Here is a 22,076-nt window from a genome sequence, read left to right on the forward strand (position 1 = left end):
ATATGTAAGATGCCCCCCAAGATAAATACATAATAGTAATAACCCCAACAGCCAGTACCTTCCCACGGTGTTTTGGTCAAATGGAAGGTCGGGGTGGGGAGGTGCGGAAGGAAGAAAAAAAGGGAAGTCGCACTCGAGTAGCCGCGTTCAGGGTCTGAAGTCAGTCTGTTGCTCGAGGACCTGACACCTGCCTAACTCAGAGCTTCCTGTGCCTCAGTGTCTACATCTGTAAAATGGGTGGGATGCCAACCCCCTCGCTTTCCAAGGCTGCCATAGAATTGAAGGATTTAGAACAGTAATACTGTCCGAGGAGAGCCAGCACATCCCAGACGATAAAGTCCATGCAGTTTAATCACTTTCCAAATGTTATAAGAGCCACACACGGTGTATTGCCAGGCACAGTGAAAGATGGACTTTGGTATACTAATGTCTTTAAGTAACTTTATCTTTAAACTTTTTTAAGGTTTATTTGTTTTTGAGAGAGGGAGACAAAGTGTGAGCAGGGGAGGGGCAGAGAGAGCAGGAGACACAGAACTTGAAGCAGGCTCCAGGCTCCGAGCTGTCAGCACAGAGCCCGACGCGGGGCTCGAACTCACGGACCGCGAGATCATGACCTGAGCCGAAGTCGGACACTTAATTGACTGAGCCACCCAGGCGTCCCAACAGCCGTGTTCTTAAAAACATTAATGTGCAGGTATCTTTTCCCCAAATACTGGAAAATTGCCCCATTCGTTTTAGGGACTAGGGAAACCACGACACCTGCTGTCTCCCCAGAGGTCCGAGAACACACAAAGCCATTGTGGTCCACAAAGACTGTGTCTGTGATGTGGCTCGGGCCGTGTGCTGAGCACTGGACTCACTCAGCAAAGTGCCCTTGGGGGCCCCCGTGTGCCCCGCATTGTTTTGGGCAAGTGGATACATCTGGGGGACCCCCGGAATGTGTGGGGGTGATTGGGACACACATCGCCCGTACCTGCATAAAGTAACAGAGTGCTGAATAACTCAGTCCTTTAAGAAACACGGCAGGCACCACGGAGTAGATTTAGGTAAGAAATAAACATCTATTTTAATATTTTAGAATCAGAAAAGACAACCAGCCCCACAAGAGGCTCAGATAAACACGAGCTCTAATTCCATAGATGCTGAAAAAGGCACCAGGCAGGAACCACATTTATTCCTAAGGAAAATCTCAGACCACAGCGTCCATACCACAGACCTCCAAGGCCACCTGGAGGAGAAGGCAGGGGGCCGCCCCACCCCGGAACCTAACATCCATCTGAGATGACGCTGAGGCAGCCGGCAGCCGTCTCCGTGATGACCTTCTCGAAGATCTGGCAAGTGCAGGCACGTAATTATTTGATACGAGAAAATACAGTCATTGTTACCCACAGATGAGGAAAACAGGTGTTTCCAAGCCTCTGCAGAAGCCGCTGAAATGCCTTGAAAACTAATCGATTTATTAAAATGGACCAATTATGATACAGAGGGTTGTCCCCTTGTGTTCATCTGTACGTTTTGCAGATACAAGCTGAGATCAGATAAGCTCTAGGTCAGAGGTCAGCAAACTATGGCCTGGTGGCCAAATCCGGCCCCCTACTTCTCTTTATAAATAAAGTTTTATTGGAACACAGCCTTCCTTTCACTTACAGATGGTCTAGGGATGCCTCGGGGCTGCAGCAGCAGACTTGCGTGGTTGCAGGAGAGACTTTACCCCCTGCAAAGCTGAAAATCTGGACCCCCTGCCCTTTGCAACTTGGGTTTGCCAACCCGGGGCTAGGTGAGGGGAAGTCCTCCGAGCCTGCCCGCGGGGATACGGAATTAGCAGCCGGTTGAACGTGGTGAACGTCGTTTAGGAGGCGAAAGCAGGTGAACTTGCCCGCAGACTTTAGGAAGAAACTTGCCTACCTGGCCGTGGAGGAGGGGCTAGAGAAAACAGAAGCTGGTTCTGTTCCTACTTGAAGGCAAATGTGTCTCAGAAGCATAAGGGTGTGTTTAAAATACACAAGTGAATTAAACCCGAGTAAGTAAGAGGGAGGGGAGATCTCTGTTGATACCAGGAGAAAACACGTGAAGTCACTCGAAATAACATTTTAGTGAGAAAAGGTTGATTACCTGTGTGAAGATAACGGCAGAGTCTTATCAGGAGACAATTAAAGGGATTTGAATAAATCCCTTTTTCGATAAAGTCGGTGAGTGCCTAAGCCCTGTGTGGTTGTCTGTGCCTTCAGATTTAATTTTTAGATTTAATACAAGTTCAGTCAAATCTCCGATGAAGTTTTTGGGAACATCACAAGGGATTGTACGTTTCGTGGGAGGGTAGGTCCGTCACGGTGGAGGTGGAGGAAGGCTCTGGGACAGAGGCCACCGAGGCGTCCACGTCCCGCCGGGCGTGCACTTGGCTGTGCAGGGGGAGCTTGTGGGTGGCTGAGCCCCGGGCTGGGGGCCGCCGAGCGGCCCCCAGGCTGCACCCCAGCCGTCACCCCCCTGGTCCTTGATACAAGGACCGAGGACAGACTTAAAACCTGATGCAAAGTGTTAGCCTTCCCAGTGTTACTTCCTGCTGCACGGACACATGGCCCCGAGTGGAACGTGGGCATCAGTGGGATGGACTGAGGGGTGCGGTGAGCTGCCCAGACCAGCGGGGGAGGGACGGGCCCCCGACAGCGGGCCGGGGAAAACGGGCTTCGTATTTGGGGGCAACTCAAGTCAGAGTCTGACCACTCACCTCACTCCACATTGAATTCCCCGGGGACTCCAGACTGGAGTGGGACGGCAGGAGAAAGTGAGGGGACAGGTGGCTTCAGGGTGAGGACAGGGATGCAGTCGCTATAAATCGCGTCTGAGGAATCGGGAACAACCAGGAACACTTCGGACAGTACACATGCTCAGACGCTGTTGTGCACACGCACGTAAATCCACCTGTTAGGCTGACGGCCACCGTGAGCCATAGACTGTTCTCCCCGCTGTACAGATGAGGACGCCGTGAGGTTCCAGAGTCAGCCGGAGCCCGACAGGCCCACGCGGGGCCCCGCCTTCAGCGGGCCGCCCGGACTTACCTTGACAGCCCAAACCTCCGAAAGCCAAACCCACCTTCCCAAAAACAGACAGGTCGCAGGGTCGGGAGGCAGTGGAGCCCCCACAGCAGGGCTGGCTCCGAACCGCGCGGAGGAGGGACGGCACGCAGACAGGAGGCTAGCCCAGCGGCAGGGAGGTCCGGAAACGGCAAATGGGAACAGCGAGGAAAGTGGGGAGAGAGACCCCCGGTCGGGGAGCGGGCAGCCCGAACACGAAGGAGGTGCTCGCGTGTGGTTTTAATTCCGTTCGGTCTCACGTGGAGGCCTCGGGAAGGGTGTGCCTGAGAACTGCCTTTCGAGAAAGTGCTTAGGGGACAGGCGTCAAGAGAAGCAGAAAGATGCTCGGGCCGTTTGGAGGCCAGGCTGGCGGGTGCTCAGAAGGGAAACGTAGTCACCACATGACCCGCCGCTCCTGTCCCGCGGGACCCCGGGCGTCCGCCCGACAGAAGAGGAAGCCACGTCCACTCAGAGAGCCGTGCTCGCGGGACCGCAGCGACATTGTGCGGCACGGCCCGGACGCCCCGCTGCTGATGAGTCCCGCCGTTCAGTGAATATCATTCCAGCGGAGCAAGGCCTCCGCTCGAGAGGCCGCACCGGGGACGAGCCCTGAACGCATCGCACAAGGTGAAAGACATCAGACACAGAAGGCCCCCTGTGTGTGACTGGTTCACAGGAACTGTTTAGAAAAGGCAGACGGCGGGGGGTTGGGGGGGGGCAGAAAAGTCCGCTGAGGGGCCGCCGGGGCTGGTAGAGGGTGGTGGAGGGCGGTCGTGACTGCTGAGGGGTCAGGGTTCCTTGTATGTGGGGTGGGGAGGTCTTCTGACTGGCTGTGGGGTGGGCCACACACCCCAGGAAACAGCAGGCATTGCCTGGACCCTCCGGAAGGGTGACTGCAGCGTGGGAGCCGAATTCAGTGCAGCTGCTACAGACAGGTACATGGAGACGTCCTTTTGGCCAGTCCTCCGCCCGGTCCCAGGGCTCGGGGACGGACAGCGGCCCCAGTGTGGACACCGCCTGGTCCCCCGGTCCCAGGGCTCGGGGACGACAGCGGCCCCAGTGTGGGCACCGCCCGGTCCCAGGGATCAGGGACGGACAGCGGTCCGGCGGGGCTCCAGCTCAGAGGCCCAGACCCGGCCGCGCAGAGCTGACCCCATACTGGGAGTGTTCATTTTCCTGTCAGTGGCCCCAGGAAGGAGACCGGGGAAGGGGTTTGATCCCGAGCTCCCGGAGCACACAGGGCCGCCCTCCCCACTGTGGACGGCGGACGGCAAGGCGTCGGCCAGAGCGCTTCTGGTGCCGCCTTTGAAGACGCGCGCTGTCATCTCTGCGTCCCCTAGGTGCCACCTGCCTGTGAACGTGGGCCACGGGTCTGCTGCTCGCGGCAGGTGGCCGAGGCCGCCGTGCCCCCATGCCGGCTAGGGTCCGGTGTGGGGCTGGCAGGGGCAGCCGCCCGGTTAGCGCAGGTGAGGGAAGGACCTCAAAGCCGGCACTGCCTTGGGGGGGTGGACAGAGGGCGGGTGTCCAGGCTGCAGACCTCGCCCTGGGTTGTCAACGCCCCCCTTCAGAAGGCCACCTGGCAACCTGGGCTGTCGTAAAAGACCCGAGGCTTTAGGGAACTCGAGGGCCAGTCGGTCTCCCTGCCAGCAAGGAGGTGGCGGTGACCGGACCCAGCTGGTGGCCCTGCCCTGGCCGCACGGGCACAGGGAGTGGGCGCATGGAGGCAGTGAGGGGGCATCGGGTCCTCTCGGGAGTCGTGAGCAGAGCTGGACTCGGCAGGAGCCCCGAGGGGACTCGGGGTCAGTCTCAGCCTGGGGTCCTCACCCAGTGGGGAGGCCTCCCTGAAGGAGCCGGGCGGCACCTGGGCAGGAGGCTGCCGGGGGTCCCGGCCTCGAGAGGACCGAGTGGAGCCGTCACCTTCCCTAATCCAGCGTTAGCGGGACGGTGACGCACCAGCAGAGCAGACAGAGCGGGGCGCCCCCCGGGGTCTGCGGGCCAGAGCCTGGCTCAGGATGGAGGGCCCTCACCTGCCTGCTAGCGGCCGACAGAGGGGGTCCTCCCAGAGCAGAGGAGGTCTCCGCACGCCCCTCCGTGGGAAGGGGTCGGGGGCAGTCGTGTTGGAGACCCACGAGGGGCTCGGCACATGGTCATGAGTCCGGGGCGGTCCCTGTGGGTTCTGCCAGGGCCGGACGGGCCCCTGCTCTCAGGGGAGAGGGCAGGCTGGGGAGGGGGCAGCAGGGAGCTTCCGCGAATGTTGCTGTGACGTCTCAGATCTCGGAGAGACTCTCAGTGGGAACCCGAGCATCTGAACCACGCCCCCCACACGTGTGACCTCTGTGACCTGCCTGACCAGATCTCACCGGGGCATTCCAGCCATGTGGGCACCGGTGCCCCCTCCCAGGTGGGCTTTTGCCCTCTGGTGGACCAGAGCCATCCCAGCCCCTGTGTCACCTGGGGCCCCGGGAGGACACTGGGCGGGTCCCTGTGTCACCTGGGGCCCCGGGGGGTCACTGGGCGGGTCCCTGGGTCACCTGGGGCCCCGGGGGGTCACTGGGCGGGTCCCTGGGTCACTGGGGCCCCGGGGGGGGGGTCACTGGGCGGGTCCCTGGGTCACTGGGGCCCCGGGGGGTCACTGGGCGGGTCCCTGGGTCACCTGGGGCCCCGGGGGGTCACTGGGCGGGTCCCTGGGTCACCTGGGGCCCTGGGGGGTCACTGGGCGGGTCCCTGGGTCACCTGGGGCCCTGGGGGGTCACTGGGCGGGTCCCACTCATGGCGTCCCTGCCGACTTTCTTGCATTGGCACCATCTGTTCCTTCTGCTTTCCGTTTGCAAAACGTAGAGTAAGAACTTAAACAGCCAGTGGAACCGTGGACGCAGGATCCTTCCGGATTCTAGAGCCGTCTCTCTCTGCGCCTCATGTGGCATCCCGCGTGCCCGCAGCCCCGGGCTGTGCTGGCTTCTGGCACCTTGCCAGTGGCCCTCGCGGGCTGGGGAGTGAGCCGCCTGTGGGCTCCGAGGGCTCAGGCTGGGAGCGATTCCCTGAGACGCGGGAGGCTGGGCTGAAGCTGGGGCTTTCTCAGGGCGGAACAGGCTTCCTTGTAGACCGCTGCGCACGGTGAAACCTCAATTGGGACCTAAGGGACGAGCCTCCCTTTATTTATTCAGGGGGCCCTGTGCGCGCTCGAGAGCCCAGACGAGGAGCCCGCAGGCCGACTCAAGAACGACCTCAGTGTTGCCGCACGTGCGCGGATAAGTATGTCGTGCGATCTTGAGTAGCTCCTTGGACAACAGACCGTTCACATTTCCACTCCTGCATGACGAGGGGGAATCGTGCCCCTGCAGAAACTGTCTGGCCAGTCCCTTTTCAGAGTCCCATTTAGTGGATGTAGAAACTGAGGCTGTGGGGAGCTGAGTGCCTTTCCTGAGCTCTGCAGGGAGGGCAACAGAGAGGCCCCAGTGTGGAGACTTTTCTGGGCAAAGACCTGCCTGGGACGCACGAGGGGAGAGGACGGGGGCTCATCTGTGGCCCCAGAAGGAAGGGAAAGGCGGGCCGTGGAAACCCGCCTGGCACCAGGAGAGCTATGGCCGGGTCTGTGAGCCCCAGAGACGTCCCCCGTGGGCGTGTCCAGCCACAGGAGAAGATGGGGAGCGCCAGCTCAGACCTGCCCTGTAGCTGGTCCCCAGCAGCCTGCGAGGTCTCAGGACCAAGTACGGATAGACCAGACGGGGCAGGGACACAGTGAGAGAGGCTGAAAGCCACCGGGCTGGGGTGGCCCACGCCCTGCACTCGCCAGGGGAGGCCGCTGTTGCCATGGGTCCTGGACCGTGTGAGCACCTCCCACCAAATCTGGGCCCAGAGTCAGGACGGCCCCGCAAAGACCCTCCAGGGTGGGGGGGGAGGGGGGCAGGCGTGTCCAATGTGCACACACAGCCACACGCCCACCCCACCTGCACACACACTCCCGCGTGTACACACAGCCACACCTCTGCACACACCTACACTGCTGTTCTTTTCCGCATGTCCGTGGGGGGCCTGTGTCCACTGGGCAGGTAATCAGCCCCCCATCTCTTTGTAGCTCTCTCAAGTGGGGTCCTCAGGGCGCCTGGGTGGCTCAGTCGGTTGAGCATCCGACTTCGGCTCAGGTCATGATCCCGAGGTTCGTGGGTTCGAGCCCCGCGTCGGGCTCTGTGCTGACAGCTCGGGCCTGGAACCTGCTTCCGACTCTGTGTCTCCCTCTCTCTGTCCCTCCCCCGCTCATGCTCTCTCTCTGTCTCAAAAGTAAATAAACGTTAAAATAAAATGGGGTCCTCGTCACAGAGAAGCCGGGGGGGCCCTAGGAGCCAGTGAGGCTCCTGGTCACGCAGCACCCTGGTATTTCCGGGGCACAGCGGCTGGTCGCTCCGTAAGGGCCTGGTGAGCAAACGTGGGGTCAGAGCCCAAGGCTCAGCTGTGACTCTGCCTCGAAGGCACAAAACCCTCCTCACCACCCTCTCCTTCGATCGAGGTCTCGCCTTCCCAGCCGCCCTTGTCTTAGTCTTAGAACCGGATGCTAGTGCCCGTGGTGACCGTGACCCCAAACCAGGGGCCCCGTGATGCGTGGGTGCCCTCCCCAAGGAGGAGAAAACGTGGCTTCCCTGTAGCAGCGGCCACTCAATAGAAATAGCAGACGTATGTACCAAGTCAGCTCCCGAGAGCCCGTCTGAGCTAGGATCCAGCTGGACCAGACTTTCTAGAAACTTCTCCAGGGAGATGGACCCCAAGAAAGACAGCTATGAGCAAAGGAAGGAAAAAGCCGCTGTAAAGAAAGAAATCTAGTTTTCCCATATGAGATTCAAAAAGGTCTCACTTTCCAGAGAGAGAAGCTACACTGTTTAGCTGAGCAGTGAATTCATGTCCCTCCAGCTCTCAGCTGCGGGAGGTAACGTGAGTCCGAAACTCCTTCTGGCTCTCGCTGTAGAAGTTGAAGGGAAGGGCACACTCCTTCCCAGGTGCGGCCCTGGCACACCCGCCCCAGTTCTTCCCCCGGCTCTCTGCCTCATGGCACAGAAGGGCTGCGCAATCACTGCCAGCCTGCGTTCCCCCAAGGCCCCGGCTAGAGCAGCCGACCGCTTCCGTGTTCGTGGCCGGGCTGAGCGGCAGGTGTTACGAGAGGTGACACAGCTTAGGTGTCTGCGGCAATCCACGTGCACCCCAAGGTGACTCTGATCTCAGACTCCCTGCTTGGGAGCAGAATGACTGAAAAAGACACATTAAGACAGATCTGGGGAGAGGGTTTCGTGGTGGCTCCGTCCTCCGCGTGTGCTTGCTTTCCCGCCGTCTCTGTGCGCCGTCTCTGCCTGGTATTTGCCGTGCACGCCTCCCAGCACCACCACCGCCCCCCACCCCACCCCCCTGCCCCACACGGTTCAGCTCAGTCACCACGATCCGCGATCTGTGTCCTCGGCAGGCGGGTGCTGAATCAGCCAGCTCTGGGGACCTGCCCCCGTGCGTGTCCTGGGACGGCCTGGGCTGTTCTGCCAGTGGGAGTCTGATTAGCACCAAACGTGCTGACTCTCGGAGATTCTCCGCGATCCCTCCCCCGCCTAGGCTGCCCGCAGTCCTCCCACCTCTTCCCGGATCCTGCTCTGTTCAGCGAGGAGCTCGTCTCGCGGCCCATCTCCTCAGGCCTGGGGAAAGCTGGGTGGCTCAGGGGCCTTGCAGACGGGGAACAGGGGCCCTGGGGTCCCCCAGCTTCTCCCCCTTGGCTCCCCGGGCCCATCCCCGAGCTGCGGGGATGACCACACAGTGCCCGGCTGCTCTCTCCGGTCACAAGGGGCGCTGACCGCTTCACAGCGCTTAGTAGGCAGCAGGGACGTGCTGTGAGGTCGCCGGGCCAGGACAGGTGGCCCCCAGCCTGTCAGGCTCAGCCCCCACCCGGGCTCCCCTGTGCAGAGCACAGAACCTTCTGAACCGCCTCAGCGAGGGCCCAGCCAGCACCGGCCGGAGGCCCTGAGCCCGGGTCAGAGTCCAGTGCGTTATGTGTCCTCATGGGGCCCCCCTGATTGAGGGGACACTTCACAGAGAGCAGGGGGGCTAGCATGTGCCCTTGTGGGTTGTGGGTTCGGGGGGATGACAAGCTTCACTCTGTGCCTCCTAACTGCTCCCGCAAGAGCCGGACAGCAGCGTCGTCATCATCCCAGGGTGGTCAGCAAGTCCCACCAAGCACCGCCGGACCGTGGCTGACGAGCGGTAGAGGTGGAGGGGGGGCCGGCCGTCCTAGAAGCAGCAGCTGGTCCCAGCAGGGTGACCCGGGCAGGGCAGGCCCACTGGCTCGGCCCCGGGGACGCTGGGGCACCTCCTTCCCCGGGGCGGTGTGCTCAGACCCCACCCAGCCGCTGCGAGATCCCAGGCGCTCTGTGTTCTGCACGCGGGAGACGGGCTCCTCTGGGAAGGGTCGTGCCCCCTCCACAGGGTCAGGTGTCACGGATATCCCAGACTCAGGATTCGGTTCACAAACACGCGGGCCCACGAGCTTCATCGTGTGGAGCCCGACGACCGGATGTGGGGCTGAGGACGACCCCGTGGGGAAGGTCCAGAGGGAAGGGAGAGTCCGGACCTCATCCTGGTCGGGGGCAGCTGTGCAGCCCCCCTTACACCCGCCCCGTCGCCCGAGGGGCAGCTGTGCACCAGCAGCGGGGAGCCCGGCCTCTCGTCCGGCCTCTCCTGCGGGAGGCCCTCCGCTGCCCCTGCGGGGACAGAGGAGGAAGGGCCCGTCCTCCTGACCACTCCGGGAAGGAGGTTTCTTTCTGGAATTAGTGAGTGTTTGTGACGATCCGACCCACGGCCTCCAGACACGTTCAGGTCCTGCTCCGGGGCCTGGAACGTGGTCGTAGAAGCCAGGGGGCACTTTGCAGACGTGATCTGAAGCAGGGGCCGTGGGGTGGGGATCGTCTGGGGGGCTCCACGTGCGGCCACAGATGTCCTTGTAGGGGGCGGCAGGGGAGCGGCCGTGGGAGGGCAGAGGGGGGGATGCTGGCCGCTGCCTCTGCAGGTGGAGGGAGAGGGGAGAGGAGGCCCCCAAGGGCCGCGTCTCCCCTCGGCCGCGGCGGGGTGGCCCCTGGTCCTCGCCCCCTAAGCCCCGGTCGCACATTGGCCTCCGGACCTGAGAGCCGCCCGGGGAAGCCGCGTCCTTGCCGCCTCCGTCAGGTGCACGGCCGGCTCCTCGGCCCGCTCGGGGCTCGGGGGTCTGCGCGCGTGGCTGCTGGGACGTGAGCGGGCCCGGAGCCACGGCTCGTGCCCTCCCTGTAGATGTGACACCGGCAGGCTTGGAACCCGGCCGAGTCCAGTCTGTCCTGGGGCTTCTCCAACCGACGTCTGGGAGGTTGGCCCCGCCCCCGGCATTTGGATGGACCCCCAGCCTCCCCCCCACCCTGGGCGTTGTCATCACCTCACCGGCGGGGAAACTGAGGCTCCGAGAGGTCAGGATTCAGTCAGACCATCCGGCTGGCAGGCCACCGAGCCCAGACCCGTGTGGGGCACGAAAGGCAAGAGTGATGCGCTTCAGAAATTCCTGCGTGGGTGACACCTGCTGAGAAGCTTCCCATCACTCGGACCCGAGGGTCAGATCTGCCCGAGCAGCTGTGGGTTCAAAGTCGAGCCTTTACATTAGGGTCGTGTGAGGTCAGCGGGCGGGGCCCTGATCCCTCAGCACCCGTGTCCTGGTGAGAAGGGACACAGGGTCCACACATGCAGAGAAAGGCCACACAAGGACACGGGGAAGGGTCGGCGTCCACACGCCAGGGAGAGGGGCCTCACGAGAGACCAGCCCCACCCGCGCCTGATTCCCACGTGGCTCCGGCCAAGAGAGGACGAGGGTCTGTGGTTGGAGCCGCCCGGCCTGCGGTGTCGGCTGCCGGGTCGCTGGTACCGCCCCTCCCATCCAGACGGCGGCTGCTGCGTCCGTGTCACCGCGGCTCGTGTCCTCGCCATGGCCTACCCCCGTCCTCTGGCTTACGCGAGACTCTTAAAATGAAACTGCGTGTTTTTTCTTAAAAGGAAACAAACCAGAGCCACACCGCCACACTGGCGGGGAGACCCGTCCTGTCTCGGTGTCACAGAGAAGGGCGCAGGGACCCAGAGCGCCGAGGGCGGGGGCCTGACGGTGGGTGTGTCTGAGAGCACCTGCAGGCTCCTCCCACCGTGGCTCCGCCCCCCCCCCCCCCCCCCGCCCCAACCGGGACCCCCAAGCCCCTGAGGCGGATGCCGGCCTCATCCCCCAGGGAGGTTAAGAAGAGGGCCCAGCTCACAGGCTGCCCTTCATACCTGGGCAGACCGGCTCCAAAGCCTGTGCCTTACGAGCACGTCCTGTCCCCCAGCCCAGAGCCCGGCCCGGGATCGCTCGGCCGTGGACACTGGCGGTTTGCCCACAGATCCGGGTCCGTCAGCTTCTGGGACTGCGTCCTGCCTCCCTCCTTCCGTCCTTCCTTCCTTCCGTCCTTCCTTCCCTCCCTCCCTGGACACTCGGCTCCAGAAATACACAGGGAACGTGTCCCCATGAGCACAGGTCTTGCCTTGGGGAACACGCCTGGTAGCGCAGGATGCGGGCAGTAGAGGGCCGGCCCGCGGGGGGCTTGCTCGGAGCTGATGTGAAGAGGGAGGGGGCACGGGTGGGGGCGGGCAGGGGCCCGGAGACGTGCAGATGCTCAGAGCAGAAACGGGGCCTTCAGGAACCTCACCCGGGATGTGTCGGAGGCAGCGTCCAGGTGCTCTGGGGCCCGAGGGATCAGCCCCCGGGGCCGCCCCCCCCGTCAGCCCCCGGGGCACCCCCCGCCCCGATGAGGAAAGAGCGAGTTGCACACACAGCCGCAGGACGAGCAGAAACCCTTTTGGGTGGAGGGCTGGGCTCTTCACCACCTGCTCGGGGGACCCTAAAACCTCAGCTGTTCTCCCTTTCAGCGTGAGAGGCAGTTGTCTGCTGCTGGCTCCGTTAGACTTGCTCTGATGGTTTATAAACAGGAAGTGGGGAGGTGGGGGTGTGTTTACACCTGGGGAAACTGAGGCAGGCAGCGCCGAAGTAACCTAGGGTGCTTAGATCACAAACAGCCGAGCAGCGTCAAGACCCTGGACGCGAGCCCCGACCTGGTGCTAAGAGACCCTGGGAAGCAGTGGTCCGGCCGTGGCCCCAGGACACGTGTGGTGGCCACGTGGTCTAGCCTCATTCTAGAGCAGGAGCAGGAGGGGCCTCCGAGCCTGTCATCTGAGGGGACCGTCTCAGTCCGCGTCTCCATCCCTGTGGCCGGGCCCGTGCTCAGGGGGCTCCCCGCCCGGCCCCCCCAGGCCGATCAGCCTCCTGACCGGTGTCAGAGCCTCACCTCCCCGAAGAGCCAGGCAGGACCTCACGTCCGCCGGAACCCACCCAGTGCCCTGCAGAGTGAGCCCGGGACGCAGTGAGTCACAGGCTGAGAGGAAGGACGGACAGGGGTGGACATGGTGAGCCCATGCCCGGGGACCCACCGCAGGGTGCATGGAGCGCGCCTCACCCGGCCCAGACACGCCTGTGCCGCTCACACGTTGGGACGGAGGATGCGGGGGCTGCTCTGAGGTCGCCAGCCCACTCGGTGACCCCAAGGAGCTGCCGTCAGCCACGTCGGGCAAGCCACGGCCAGTCCGGTCACTCTGATGAGCCTGGGTTTGGGGAGAACGTGGGGTCCAGGCTTCCTTGTGTGTGGACTGGCCATACAGCTTCAGGGAACAGTCCCGGAGAGGAAACCACGCACGGGTGGCGGGACCCGGTGGGATGATGTGTGGCCTTTCCAGAAGCTTCTTCCTTGCTTATGTCTTTATCTTCCCCATGGCAACAGCTCTTTCCGAGCCTCTATCCAGGCAGGCTGCCGTCGCCTCCGTGTCTGCGTGTCTGCTGTTTATTAGGACCTTTTGTTCGGGGCTCTCAATCCAGAACGGCGCGTTCTTGAATACAGGTGCCTGGTCCTGACCTCGCGTCAAACACAAGCTTTTAATGAGGAACAGAAAATACCGCGCATCGGACTCGGGCTGGAAAGTTCTGTCATGTTTTTTAGACGACCGAGTACTGAGAGAAACCTGCCTGTCACCACAGAGAACTTTCCGGGGTGGGCGGAACGACCCCCGGACGGGGCTCTGGCGGCCCCACAGCACCATCCCGGCCCGCGAGCTGACAAGGCACCGCGCACAGGTGGCTTGTCCGTGAGCATCCTCCTGTGGCCGAGGGGGCACAGGAACCACCCACACGGGACCCTTCCCCAGGGCAGGGGTGTCACGGCCGCAGGGCCCCAGCCCGCTGACCCAGGTGCCGAGTCCTGAGCCCTCGAGTGTGTGGGTGAGGGGGGGGCCCCAGGATGGACGCGCTCTCGAGAGGCGGGACTATTCACAGGGGACTCTCCCTGCAGCCTGACGGTCCGATGGCCCTCTCGCTCCCTCCAAGCCCGGGGCTCACCGGTTCCACATGTCCCCGAGCAGGTGGGAGCCCATGTGGTCACTGGAGCTCAGCTGTGCAGTCCCCAGGGGAGGGGGCAGCCGGCCAGGACAGCAGGAGGGTTCCCCCGGGGTCCCCTGTGTGGGCCGGCCGACCTCAGGGTGTGACAGAAGCGGGCGTTCCCGAGGAAGGGAGCCAGAGGCCAGTGAGGCCGCTCCCCGGGCCCAGCAATGTCCTGCCACAGGCAGAGGCCCCACACGTCAGCTTTTGGTTGAGCTGTGGCCACCCGCACAGGCCACGAGCCGGGAGCCCTGGGAGGTCCCGAGAGGGGCCTCCACCTAAGGTTCCTGAGCTGGACACGCTTCTTGCTTCCCCCCCAGGGCCGGGAACGCCCTGCTGGCTTCTGCCCACACCTGCGAGGACCCTGCCTCCGGGCCCGCCGGACCCGTCACCGCAGCTCTGACTGCAGCTCAGTCCCTGTCACCAGGCCTAGGGAGGAGCTGGTGGCCACCACCAGCTGTGGGCCGGGCCGGGACTTTGTGGAGGTCAAGCCACCCCACCCGTCTGTCTCTGGGGGCCAGGCACATGGTGGGGAAGGGGACTGGGGCTCTGACAAAGGCCTCGCGCCGGACTGGCCCTCGTGCAGGTGGCCTTTGCGTGCTGCCCTCAGCGTGTGCCAGGAGGCAGAAGGAGGAGAGATGCTCACTGAGGAGGAAAGCCACGCCCGCCTCTGCTCTGCCCGGATGTGCTGGGCTCAGGCTTCTCTCTCCAAGAGCCCAGGGAAGCCTGGCCTGAGCAGGACAGAGGCTGGGGACACCTCAGCTCCGCTGTGCTCGCCGTCCGTCCCCCAGTCCACCCAGGGGCACGGCACGTGAGGCTGGAGGGGGGGAAGGCCCGTGGCCAGGCGACGCGGAGGCAGACAGGAGCACGGCCGGCAGTGGTGGGTGGGGGCCTGTGGCCCAGGATGGGGAGCCGGCACGGGGCACAGCTGCTGAGAAACCGGATGATGCCGGTCGGTCTGCACAGACAGACGTGTGGTGACCCAGGACAGGCCTCGGGGTGCAAACTGCTGAGGGAGGGAACTGTGAGGCCCTAGACAGTAGAGTCTTGAAGGCTTATCGGTGGAGGGCGGGCAGGCTGGGGTGGCTCCCAACACCGCCCCCGGGTCCTTGGCTCTCGTGCCGAAGGGCTGCCCTCCTGCACCAGGGCCGGCACTTAAGTCCGGCCCCGGAATCCTCAACACGCCTTGGGTCCTGTCTCACAGAGGACACGAGGCCCGGCCCCAGCTGTGGGAGGGACAGGCTGGTGTGTGAGCTGGTGGCCGCACAGCGCCCCCACCGCAGCCGGCCCCGCGCCTGGTTGGAGGCCGTGCTCTGGGGGTCCTGCATCCAGCTTTGCGGCCCAAGGGCTGGCCTGGGGCACACCCTCCGGAGACGCGGGGCCTGAGGGTTGCATCATCCTCGAGGGGCCGCATCCCTCTGTGCTCAGCAGAGGTAGACGAGGCGGGGCGTTCCGCGGAGAGCCCTTGGGTCGCCAGCGTTGACGTGAGAGCAGGACAGGGAAGCCTCGCCCGGTCCCGGTCAGACGCGGCCTCACCCTCGGGCGGGACCCCCACCCGCCACCCCGGGCTCTCTGCCAGGAGGACACCCCCCGTCCCCCGGGACGCCCGCTCCGGGAGACGAAGCCCGTCCTTCAGCTCTGCAGGGCCGGCGTGCTGTGTGGTGGCCCGGGGCCCCAGGCCTTGTCACCCGGGGCGGGACAGCGGCCCCCCTCTGCCTGGGGCCTCGTGCGGTGCACGGGCTCCGGATCCCTGGCGCCTTCAGAGCCACTGCAGTGATGAAAACACCCGTGTGTGTGGGAGTGCTGGAGACCAGCGGCAGCGTTCTCTGAAATCCGTGGCTAATGAGCGAGCGAGCGAGCGAAGGCACGAGCTTCTGGGAGGAGGCATGTCCCCTGCTCACAGCAGGCTGTGTTGCCAGGTGGTCCCCAGACGCCCGAGATCAGGGCAGCCGGCCTGGAGGAAGGCAGCTGGGCTGCAGAGACCCGGCTCCCGAGACCACCGTCTGCCTTCCGAGTCTGTGGGTTCCCAGGCCCTGCCCCTGCCGCCTCACCAGCGACCCCGACGGCCGGGTGTCCACCTGTGCCCTGGTGGTCCCGCCCGGTGACGGTGGGCAGGCCCCAGCCCACAGCTGCGGTGAACGCCCTCTCCTGTCCGTGGGGAACACCGAGGCCGAGCTGTCAGGGGAGAGCACGTGCGTGACGCTCCAGACGTCCTGGCCTCGGGACACGGCACTGACCACCCCCAGGCCCCCGAGGAGGAGGGTCACCCCCTCCTGGGCCCTGTGGCCAGGGCACCCGATTCCCGTTTTATGCTGAGGAAGCAGGGCCGGGGGAGCGGGGTGCCCGGGGCCGGGCAGCGCCCCAGCTCACAGGCCTGGAGGCGCGAAACCCCTGGAGTCCGTGACCCTGACGGGAGGCCGGCTGAGTGTGCTGGTGGACGTGGGGCCTGCGGGGACAGAACGTGTCCACCTGGGGCTTTGCTCCTGGGTCAGTGGGAGGGGCCGGCTTTGATTTCCAAGGAGCGAACGACAGCGCTGACCGTGCCTGGTGTCCCTGTGGCTGGCAGGGGGCAGCGTGTGGGGGTTGAGGCCATGGCCTTGGGAAGGTTAAGTGACACGGGTCCGGCTGTACGGGGCACGGCCCCCTCGCCGCGGCGCTGGCCCGCATGGTGCCCCCCCAGCCTTGTGGGGAGGGCGCGGGCGCCGTGAGCAAAGCGAGAGGAACCGCATCTAGAAGGAGGGTCTCACCCGGTGTCGCGGGAGACGGTGAGGGATTCCCCCTCCAGCCCCGCGGAGGACCTGGCATTTCTGCCTCGTGGGCCACATGGAATTAGCTCCCCACACCCCGCCCCCTACCCCCCCCCCCTCCCCGTGTGCACGCCACTACAGTGGGGAAGGAGATGGGCTGGAATCTTCCAAATACTTACCTTTGGATGTGGAAACGCCGGTGGAATTTCGTTGTTTACGTGCTTGCCCTTCCCCGTTCTCCCATGAACGAGAAACAGAAAAGTAGGCAGACTTTCCTCGGTTGAGCCCTGGGGGGGCCAGTGAGGGTTTGTGCCCGAGGCGTCTGCATCAGCCCTCCCTGGCCTGTCTGGACGGTGGGGGCACGTCCCGGGCAGCGGGTGGGGGGGGAGCCCCGGCCAGGCGAGGGTCCCGCAAAGTGCTGGGGGCTCTGGGAGGCAGGGGGAGGGCCTGGATGTGACGCAGGGGATTGGGGAGCCAGCGGCGGCCCCGGGGGGGGGGGGTGGGGAGCGGACGGCAGGACAAGCCTCGGGGGGCACATTGTCTTAAGACCCGTCTCGTTATTCCTCTCTGGAAAGCGCGGGCACGCAGCTGCTGAAGGACAGGACCGAGGCACAGGCCCCAGAAGAGCTCCAGGGAACAGAGTGAATCTTGACAATTAAAGCAATACGTTTTGGTTGCAAAGATGTGACCAAGTGCTCATGTGGTTTAATTGTCGGATTTCTAAAGCTTCCAGCCGCCGCCTGCCATCTTCTGGATTCATGACCCCAAGGAGCCCCCCACCGGCCCCGTCTGCCGGACCCCGCACAGGCAGACCATGGGGGGCCTGGGGTCCCCACCACCCAAGCCCCAGGGGGCCATTTCAGGCGTGGATCCTGAAGCACTCAGGGGTCGCCGACCTCCGGTGGTCACACCCTCGCCCTCCTCTGCTGTCCAGGACCTCGGTGGGAGGACGCAGATGTGTAGCTGGGGTCTGCACTGTCTCCAGGGGCTCAGCCAACCCTCCAGGGGCCCAGCTGATGACACCTCCCCCACCCCCCCACCCCGCCAGGGCTCCACGGCCGCATTGCGTGTGGGCCTGGGTCTGGGTCAGGCCGCACCCCCATCGGTCACCTCTGTTCCCATGGTTCCGGTGGCCGCAATCCCAGATGAGAGCCAACAGCTCCCTGTTCCCCCAGTGCTCGCAGATCCCACGCCGATTCCGCTCTGCCTGGGGCGGGGGCGGGGGTGGGGGGCAGCCTGGGCAGGAAGCTGTAAGACCCCAGAAGGCGCTGGTGGGGGCGGAGCGGGCACAGGGGAGGGTCCAGACGCTTTGCCAGGTTTTGTTGCAGAAACAAGCCGCCCGCCCTCGGTGGCTCGTGGGGACCCAGGCCCCACCGGCCCTGCCCTGCTCCCTTCTGGCCACGGCCTCCGTCAGTGAGAAGACGAGCCCTTGGCCTCCGGGGGAGAACGGGGTCTCTGTAGGGGATCTGGATGCAGTGAGCCGAGCCGGCTCTTCTGTTCCGTGGTGCCTGGGGCGCCAAGGGCGCCAGGTGCAGCCTGATCTGTCCCCGGGAGACCGTCTGTTCTGTCCCCGGACGGCTCCCTGCAGCCAGGTGTCCAGACTCCCTGAGTGGGTCCTCAGGGGTGACGGGTGGGGCGTGGCCGGCCTGAGGACGGCCCCCCCACACCTACCGCGTAAGCAGCCGGGGCACGGTCGACTCCAGGTGGCGCCATCAGGATGGGCTTCTCCGCAGGGGGACCTGGGGAGAGGGTCCCCACGAGCAAGGACCGCTCGTGCCCGGCCTGGTGGGACTGAGAATTTGAGAGAAGGCTAAGAGGCCGTGGTGCGGCCAGCGGGGGTGGGGCAGGGGCCTGTGGGGCAGGCAGGGTTGGGCGGGAGTGTGGTGGGGGCCTCAGGCAGGTGGGGTGCAGATGGGGGCCAGCCGGAGGCGGGGGGTGCCTCTGCGTGGAGAGAGAAGGCTGAGCTGGGATGGCTGACAGCCTCCCCACCCCGGCCGTCACTCTGTGCTGTGTCCTGTCCCCTGCCTGGGGGCACCTGCGGGGAGGCTGCACCGGGCGGGACAGCCCCTGAGTGCCTGACCAGAGTCCCAGGGTCTCTGGCTGGGCCTGGGGCCACCTTGGGGGGCAAGGGAGACCGGGGCCGCGTGGGCATTTGGGACGACCTGGGACCAGGCTTCTGGTCACAGGTCCAGTGGTGTGAGGCTGTGTTGGTCTAGGGAGACCCCCATGCCCCCCACTTTTCTGCCTTTGCTGCTTTAAGGGTGGCATTTTCTCCACCCCACAGCCGTGGCTCGCGACCATCACCTCACACTTTGTGGCCGTGAGCGTGTTCAGCCTGACATGTTTGCTGGGACTCTGGGATGCAGGGGCGTCACCAACCAGGGGCTTGCATCCCGCCCACCTCTGGCCTCCCAGATGCTCTGCGGGCCTGTGACACTTCATTACCATCATTTGTCACCACGCAATTAGGCAACACCCGCTGTGTGCATGGCACAGCGCCCGACGGCATTAGGGAAACGGGTGGGCGGGGCTCAGAGCCAAACTGCCATCCAGCACAGGCCGTGCCCTTGGCTAGCAGTGCTCAGGGCGGGAGCCCGCGGTCACGCCCGGTGCAGGGGTGGGGGTCCCCACCAGGGACACAGAGGAAGGACGGTGCTTCCCAGAGCGACTCCCTGTGGCAGGCGTAGACCTGAAGTCTGACGTTATGTCCTGGAGAAAGTACGCTGGTCTGAGCCAGGGGAGGGACAAGGACGGGCGTCCGTGATGCACACTGCACCGCGCCCGAGGCCAGCCTGGCGGGCGTGCCCTGGGCTCCTTCCTTCCCGACCGGGACCCTTGGTGTCTGCGGGCTGACGCTCTCTTCTCTCTGTTCCTCAGGTCTCCTGACAAACGCAGCCCCAGAGGGGCCCCGGGAGTGGCCTTGGCTCCCTGGAGAGTCCACGCCTCAGCCACGGCCCTCTGTCCGCCGTGGACACCACCTGTTCTCTGCCACCCGCCCACCGTCCGTTTCTCTGTAGCCTGCCAAGGACAGCCCGCTTCCCTGGCGTTCTGAGCTGAGTGTGTCCGCGGCAGCGAGGAGCCCGGCCTGGGACACAGCGGGGGCAGCGCTGGGCGTCCGCGGGAGCCTGGCCTCACCAGCCCGGGAAGAAGGGTGGCGCCGGGCCCGGGGCAGGACTGGCCTCTCCTTGTGCCCCAGACTGTCCGAATCGCTTTTATTTTCTTACCCTTTCAGTATTCACTCAATAGACCAAAGAGCAAATCTGTTTTAACGTGGACTCACCCTCACCGTCCGAGTCCCTGGGTCCGACTGGGGGACACGGGGGCCGAGACGTGCCGGTGGCCCCGGCGGGGCGCGGAGGGCGGCCCTGGCGGGCGCGTCCGCCCCACGGACACTGCGGTGCGCCCTGAGAGGGGCCCAGCCGGCGGAGGACACGGCCCCGCGGACCGCGGCCGGCGATGCCCCCACGCGGACCCCGCGAGCGAGCGCGCCTCGCCGGGGACACAGACCACGGCGCCCGCCCCGCGCGCTGTGCTTAGATGGACCTGACCGACTAAAATCCCTTTCTGTTTTAACCAGTCACACCTGCCTCTCTGCAGCTCATTTCTGATAGTGGGATAATCCAGTATTCGCCAAGAGCATGTTGGGTCTCCCGTGACCGCTGTCTCCTCTGATACACCATTTAGCTCCAGAAAGCAAATTAAAGAAAACTCAAGTAACACTGTTTGAAAGAGATCATTAAATGTATTTTGCAAAGCCTAAAGTTATATATTTAACAGTTTTTATATGCTGTATATTTGTAGAAAATCCTATTTAACAGTTCATGTTGGCAGCCCTGGCCGACCCGAGAGGCCGGCAGAGCGCGGTGTCTCTGGAGGTTCCGGGGGTGGGCGCGGGGGGCCCCGCCGGGCGTGAGCACAGGACTCTGGGGACAGCAGCCGAGGACGCGCCCGACGTCGCGGGAGCCGCGGCGGGCGCCAGCGGGGACGCGGCTGTCTTCGCCCGGCTCGGGCCAGGGCGCGGCTCCCCTCCTGCCCGTCTCTGCGGACGCGGTGTGTGCGTCCTCTTCCGACGGATTCCGCGTCCCTTGTTCTCACCCCCCCCCCACATGGCGGGTCTGGAGGGGTCTCTGCAGCCGACCCCCGACCCCAGTCCACGTCCCGCTGGCTCTGTCTTCACGCCTGACGGCTGAGACGCTGGGGTGGCCACCGCGTGCGGAGGACGGCCAGCGCCTGACCCTCCCGACCTTCTCGCGCCCTCGGTGCAGGGCAGGGTCTCCGGGCCCAGTGAGCAAGGGGCAGTTCTGTTTCCCCGTCCCCTGGCCGTCGTCCGCCGGGTTCCTCCATTCTCCTGAGTTTCCGCTGAACTACACTACCTGATAGTCCGATTAACAGGTGTTAATGCTAGTTCGATGCTACTAAAAAAAAAAAGAAAAAAAAGAAAGAAAAAGTAAAAAAATATATATATACATATATATATAGAAGCTGTTCCAGCAACCCATAGACTACAGATAGGAGAGAAGATCCATTTAGACCCGTTTCAACGTCCATGAGCATTTAATTTACCTTTTGGTCACCACAAATGTAGAGGTTCGAGTGTCCTGGAGGGAAAGACACGGCCGGGGGTGGGGGGGACCTCGGTTTCTGGTGGCCGAAGTGGCGGGCGGCCGAGGGAGGGCCCCGCCTTCTCGCCCCGCCCACGTCTCTGCCGCCTCCCTGTGCGCATTTCCTCCCGCAGCCAGTGTAGACCCCTTCAAAGGCAGAGACTGGAGGTTTAAGACGATACAGCGGTTTTTTTTTTCTTGTTTTACAGTATTCAATTTTGTGTTGATTCAGCTAAATTATGAAAATAAAGAAAAACTCCTTTGGTAAGCATGGCTTTTGTTTGCCGGCCGTGGTGTCCTGGGAGGGGCTGCAGCAGGTGCGTCTGGGGGCGACAGGCCCACAGAGCTCAGCGCACAGGTGGCCACAGGGACCTCCTTCCAGGGCCTGCAGGGCGGCTCCCTGAGCGGACGGTGCTGGGCCCGCAGCTACTCCGGGGCCCCTGTCACCCTGTGTGTGAGTGTCTACCCCCCCCCCCCACCACACAGAGGCCAGGCCCTGCACGCGGAGAAGCAGAGCCCCCACAGGAGACCCCCTTTCCGGAGACATCCGCTCAGATCTGCAGGGGGGTCTTGGCACTGAGAACATTTCTGCCGCCCAGAGTCCCATCTCCTAGATGCGGGGAAGCCACACCTGTCAGTTCCCAGCTGCTCTGCGTAAAATGGGAGCCCCGGGAGCCGTGGCTGGTGGCTCAGCTGTGGGCTGTCTGCAGTCTGAGCCTGACTGTAAGGAGACTCCCCTGGCCTTTGGAGCCATCGCGGGGGGTAGACGAGACCCCGCTCCTGGCACAGAGCCAGGCGAGACCCGGGAGGAGACCCCCACCCGCTGGCACAGAGCTGGGCTAGGCCTGGGAGGGAGGAAAGGGGGCGGAACGCAGGCCCGGCAGAGGCCACTGGTGCCACGGGGCGGTGGAGGGGGAGAAGCCTGGGGCTCTGTAGTCTGGGCACAAATAGGGCAGGACCGGGGCACCACTTCTCACTCTGTCCAAGCTGAGGAAGGACAGGCCGGAGGGCACAGGAGGGGGCCCTGTGAGGGAGAGAAAGGCGGCTCAAGCGGGAGATCCGGGAAGCTCACCCCCTGAGAGCCACCTGCCCAGGAAGTCTGCAGTCCGACGTCACTGTCCCAGAGTCTCCCTGGGCACGTCACAGAGAAACCCACAAACCAGCAAGC

The 22,076-nt window shown here is 64.1% G+C and overlaps 1 protein-coding gene across 2 annotated transcripts in view; it reads left to right on the forward strand.

Moving 5' to 3' along the window:
* TAFA5 (TAFA chemokine like family member 5) overlaps positions 1-21,096 on the forward strand; it is a 189,151-nt gene extending 168,055 nt beyond the window's left edge. For both annotated transcript variants that reach the window (XM_042944686.1, XM_042944687.1), the window contains exon 4: positions 19,185-21,096. In XM_042944686.1, the coding sequence (XP_042800620.1) occupies positions 19,185-19,193 (9 nt within the window). In that variant the 3' untranslated portion in view covers positions 19,194-21,096. The remainder of the gene's footprint in view (positions 1-19,184) is intronic.
* The last annotated feature ends 980 nt before the right edge of the window (positions 21,097-22,076 follow it).

This window comes from Panthera leo, chromosome B4 (genome assembly GCF_018350215.1).
Source record: "Panthera leo isolate Ple1 chromosome B4, P.leo_Ple1_pat1.1, whole genome shotgun sequence".
Lineage (NCBI taxonomy): Eukaryota > Metazoa > Chordata > Mammalia > Carnivora > Felidae > Panthera > Panthera leo.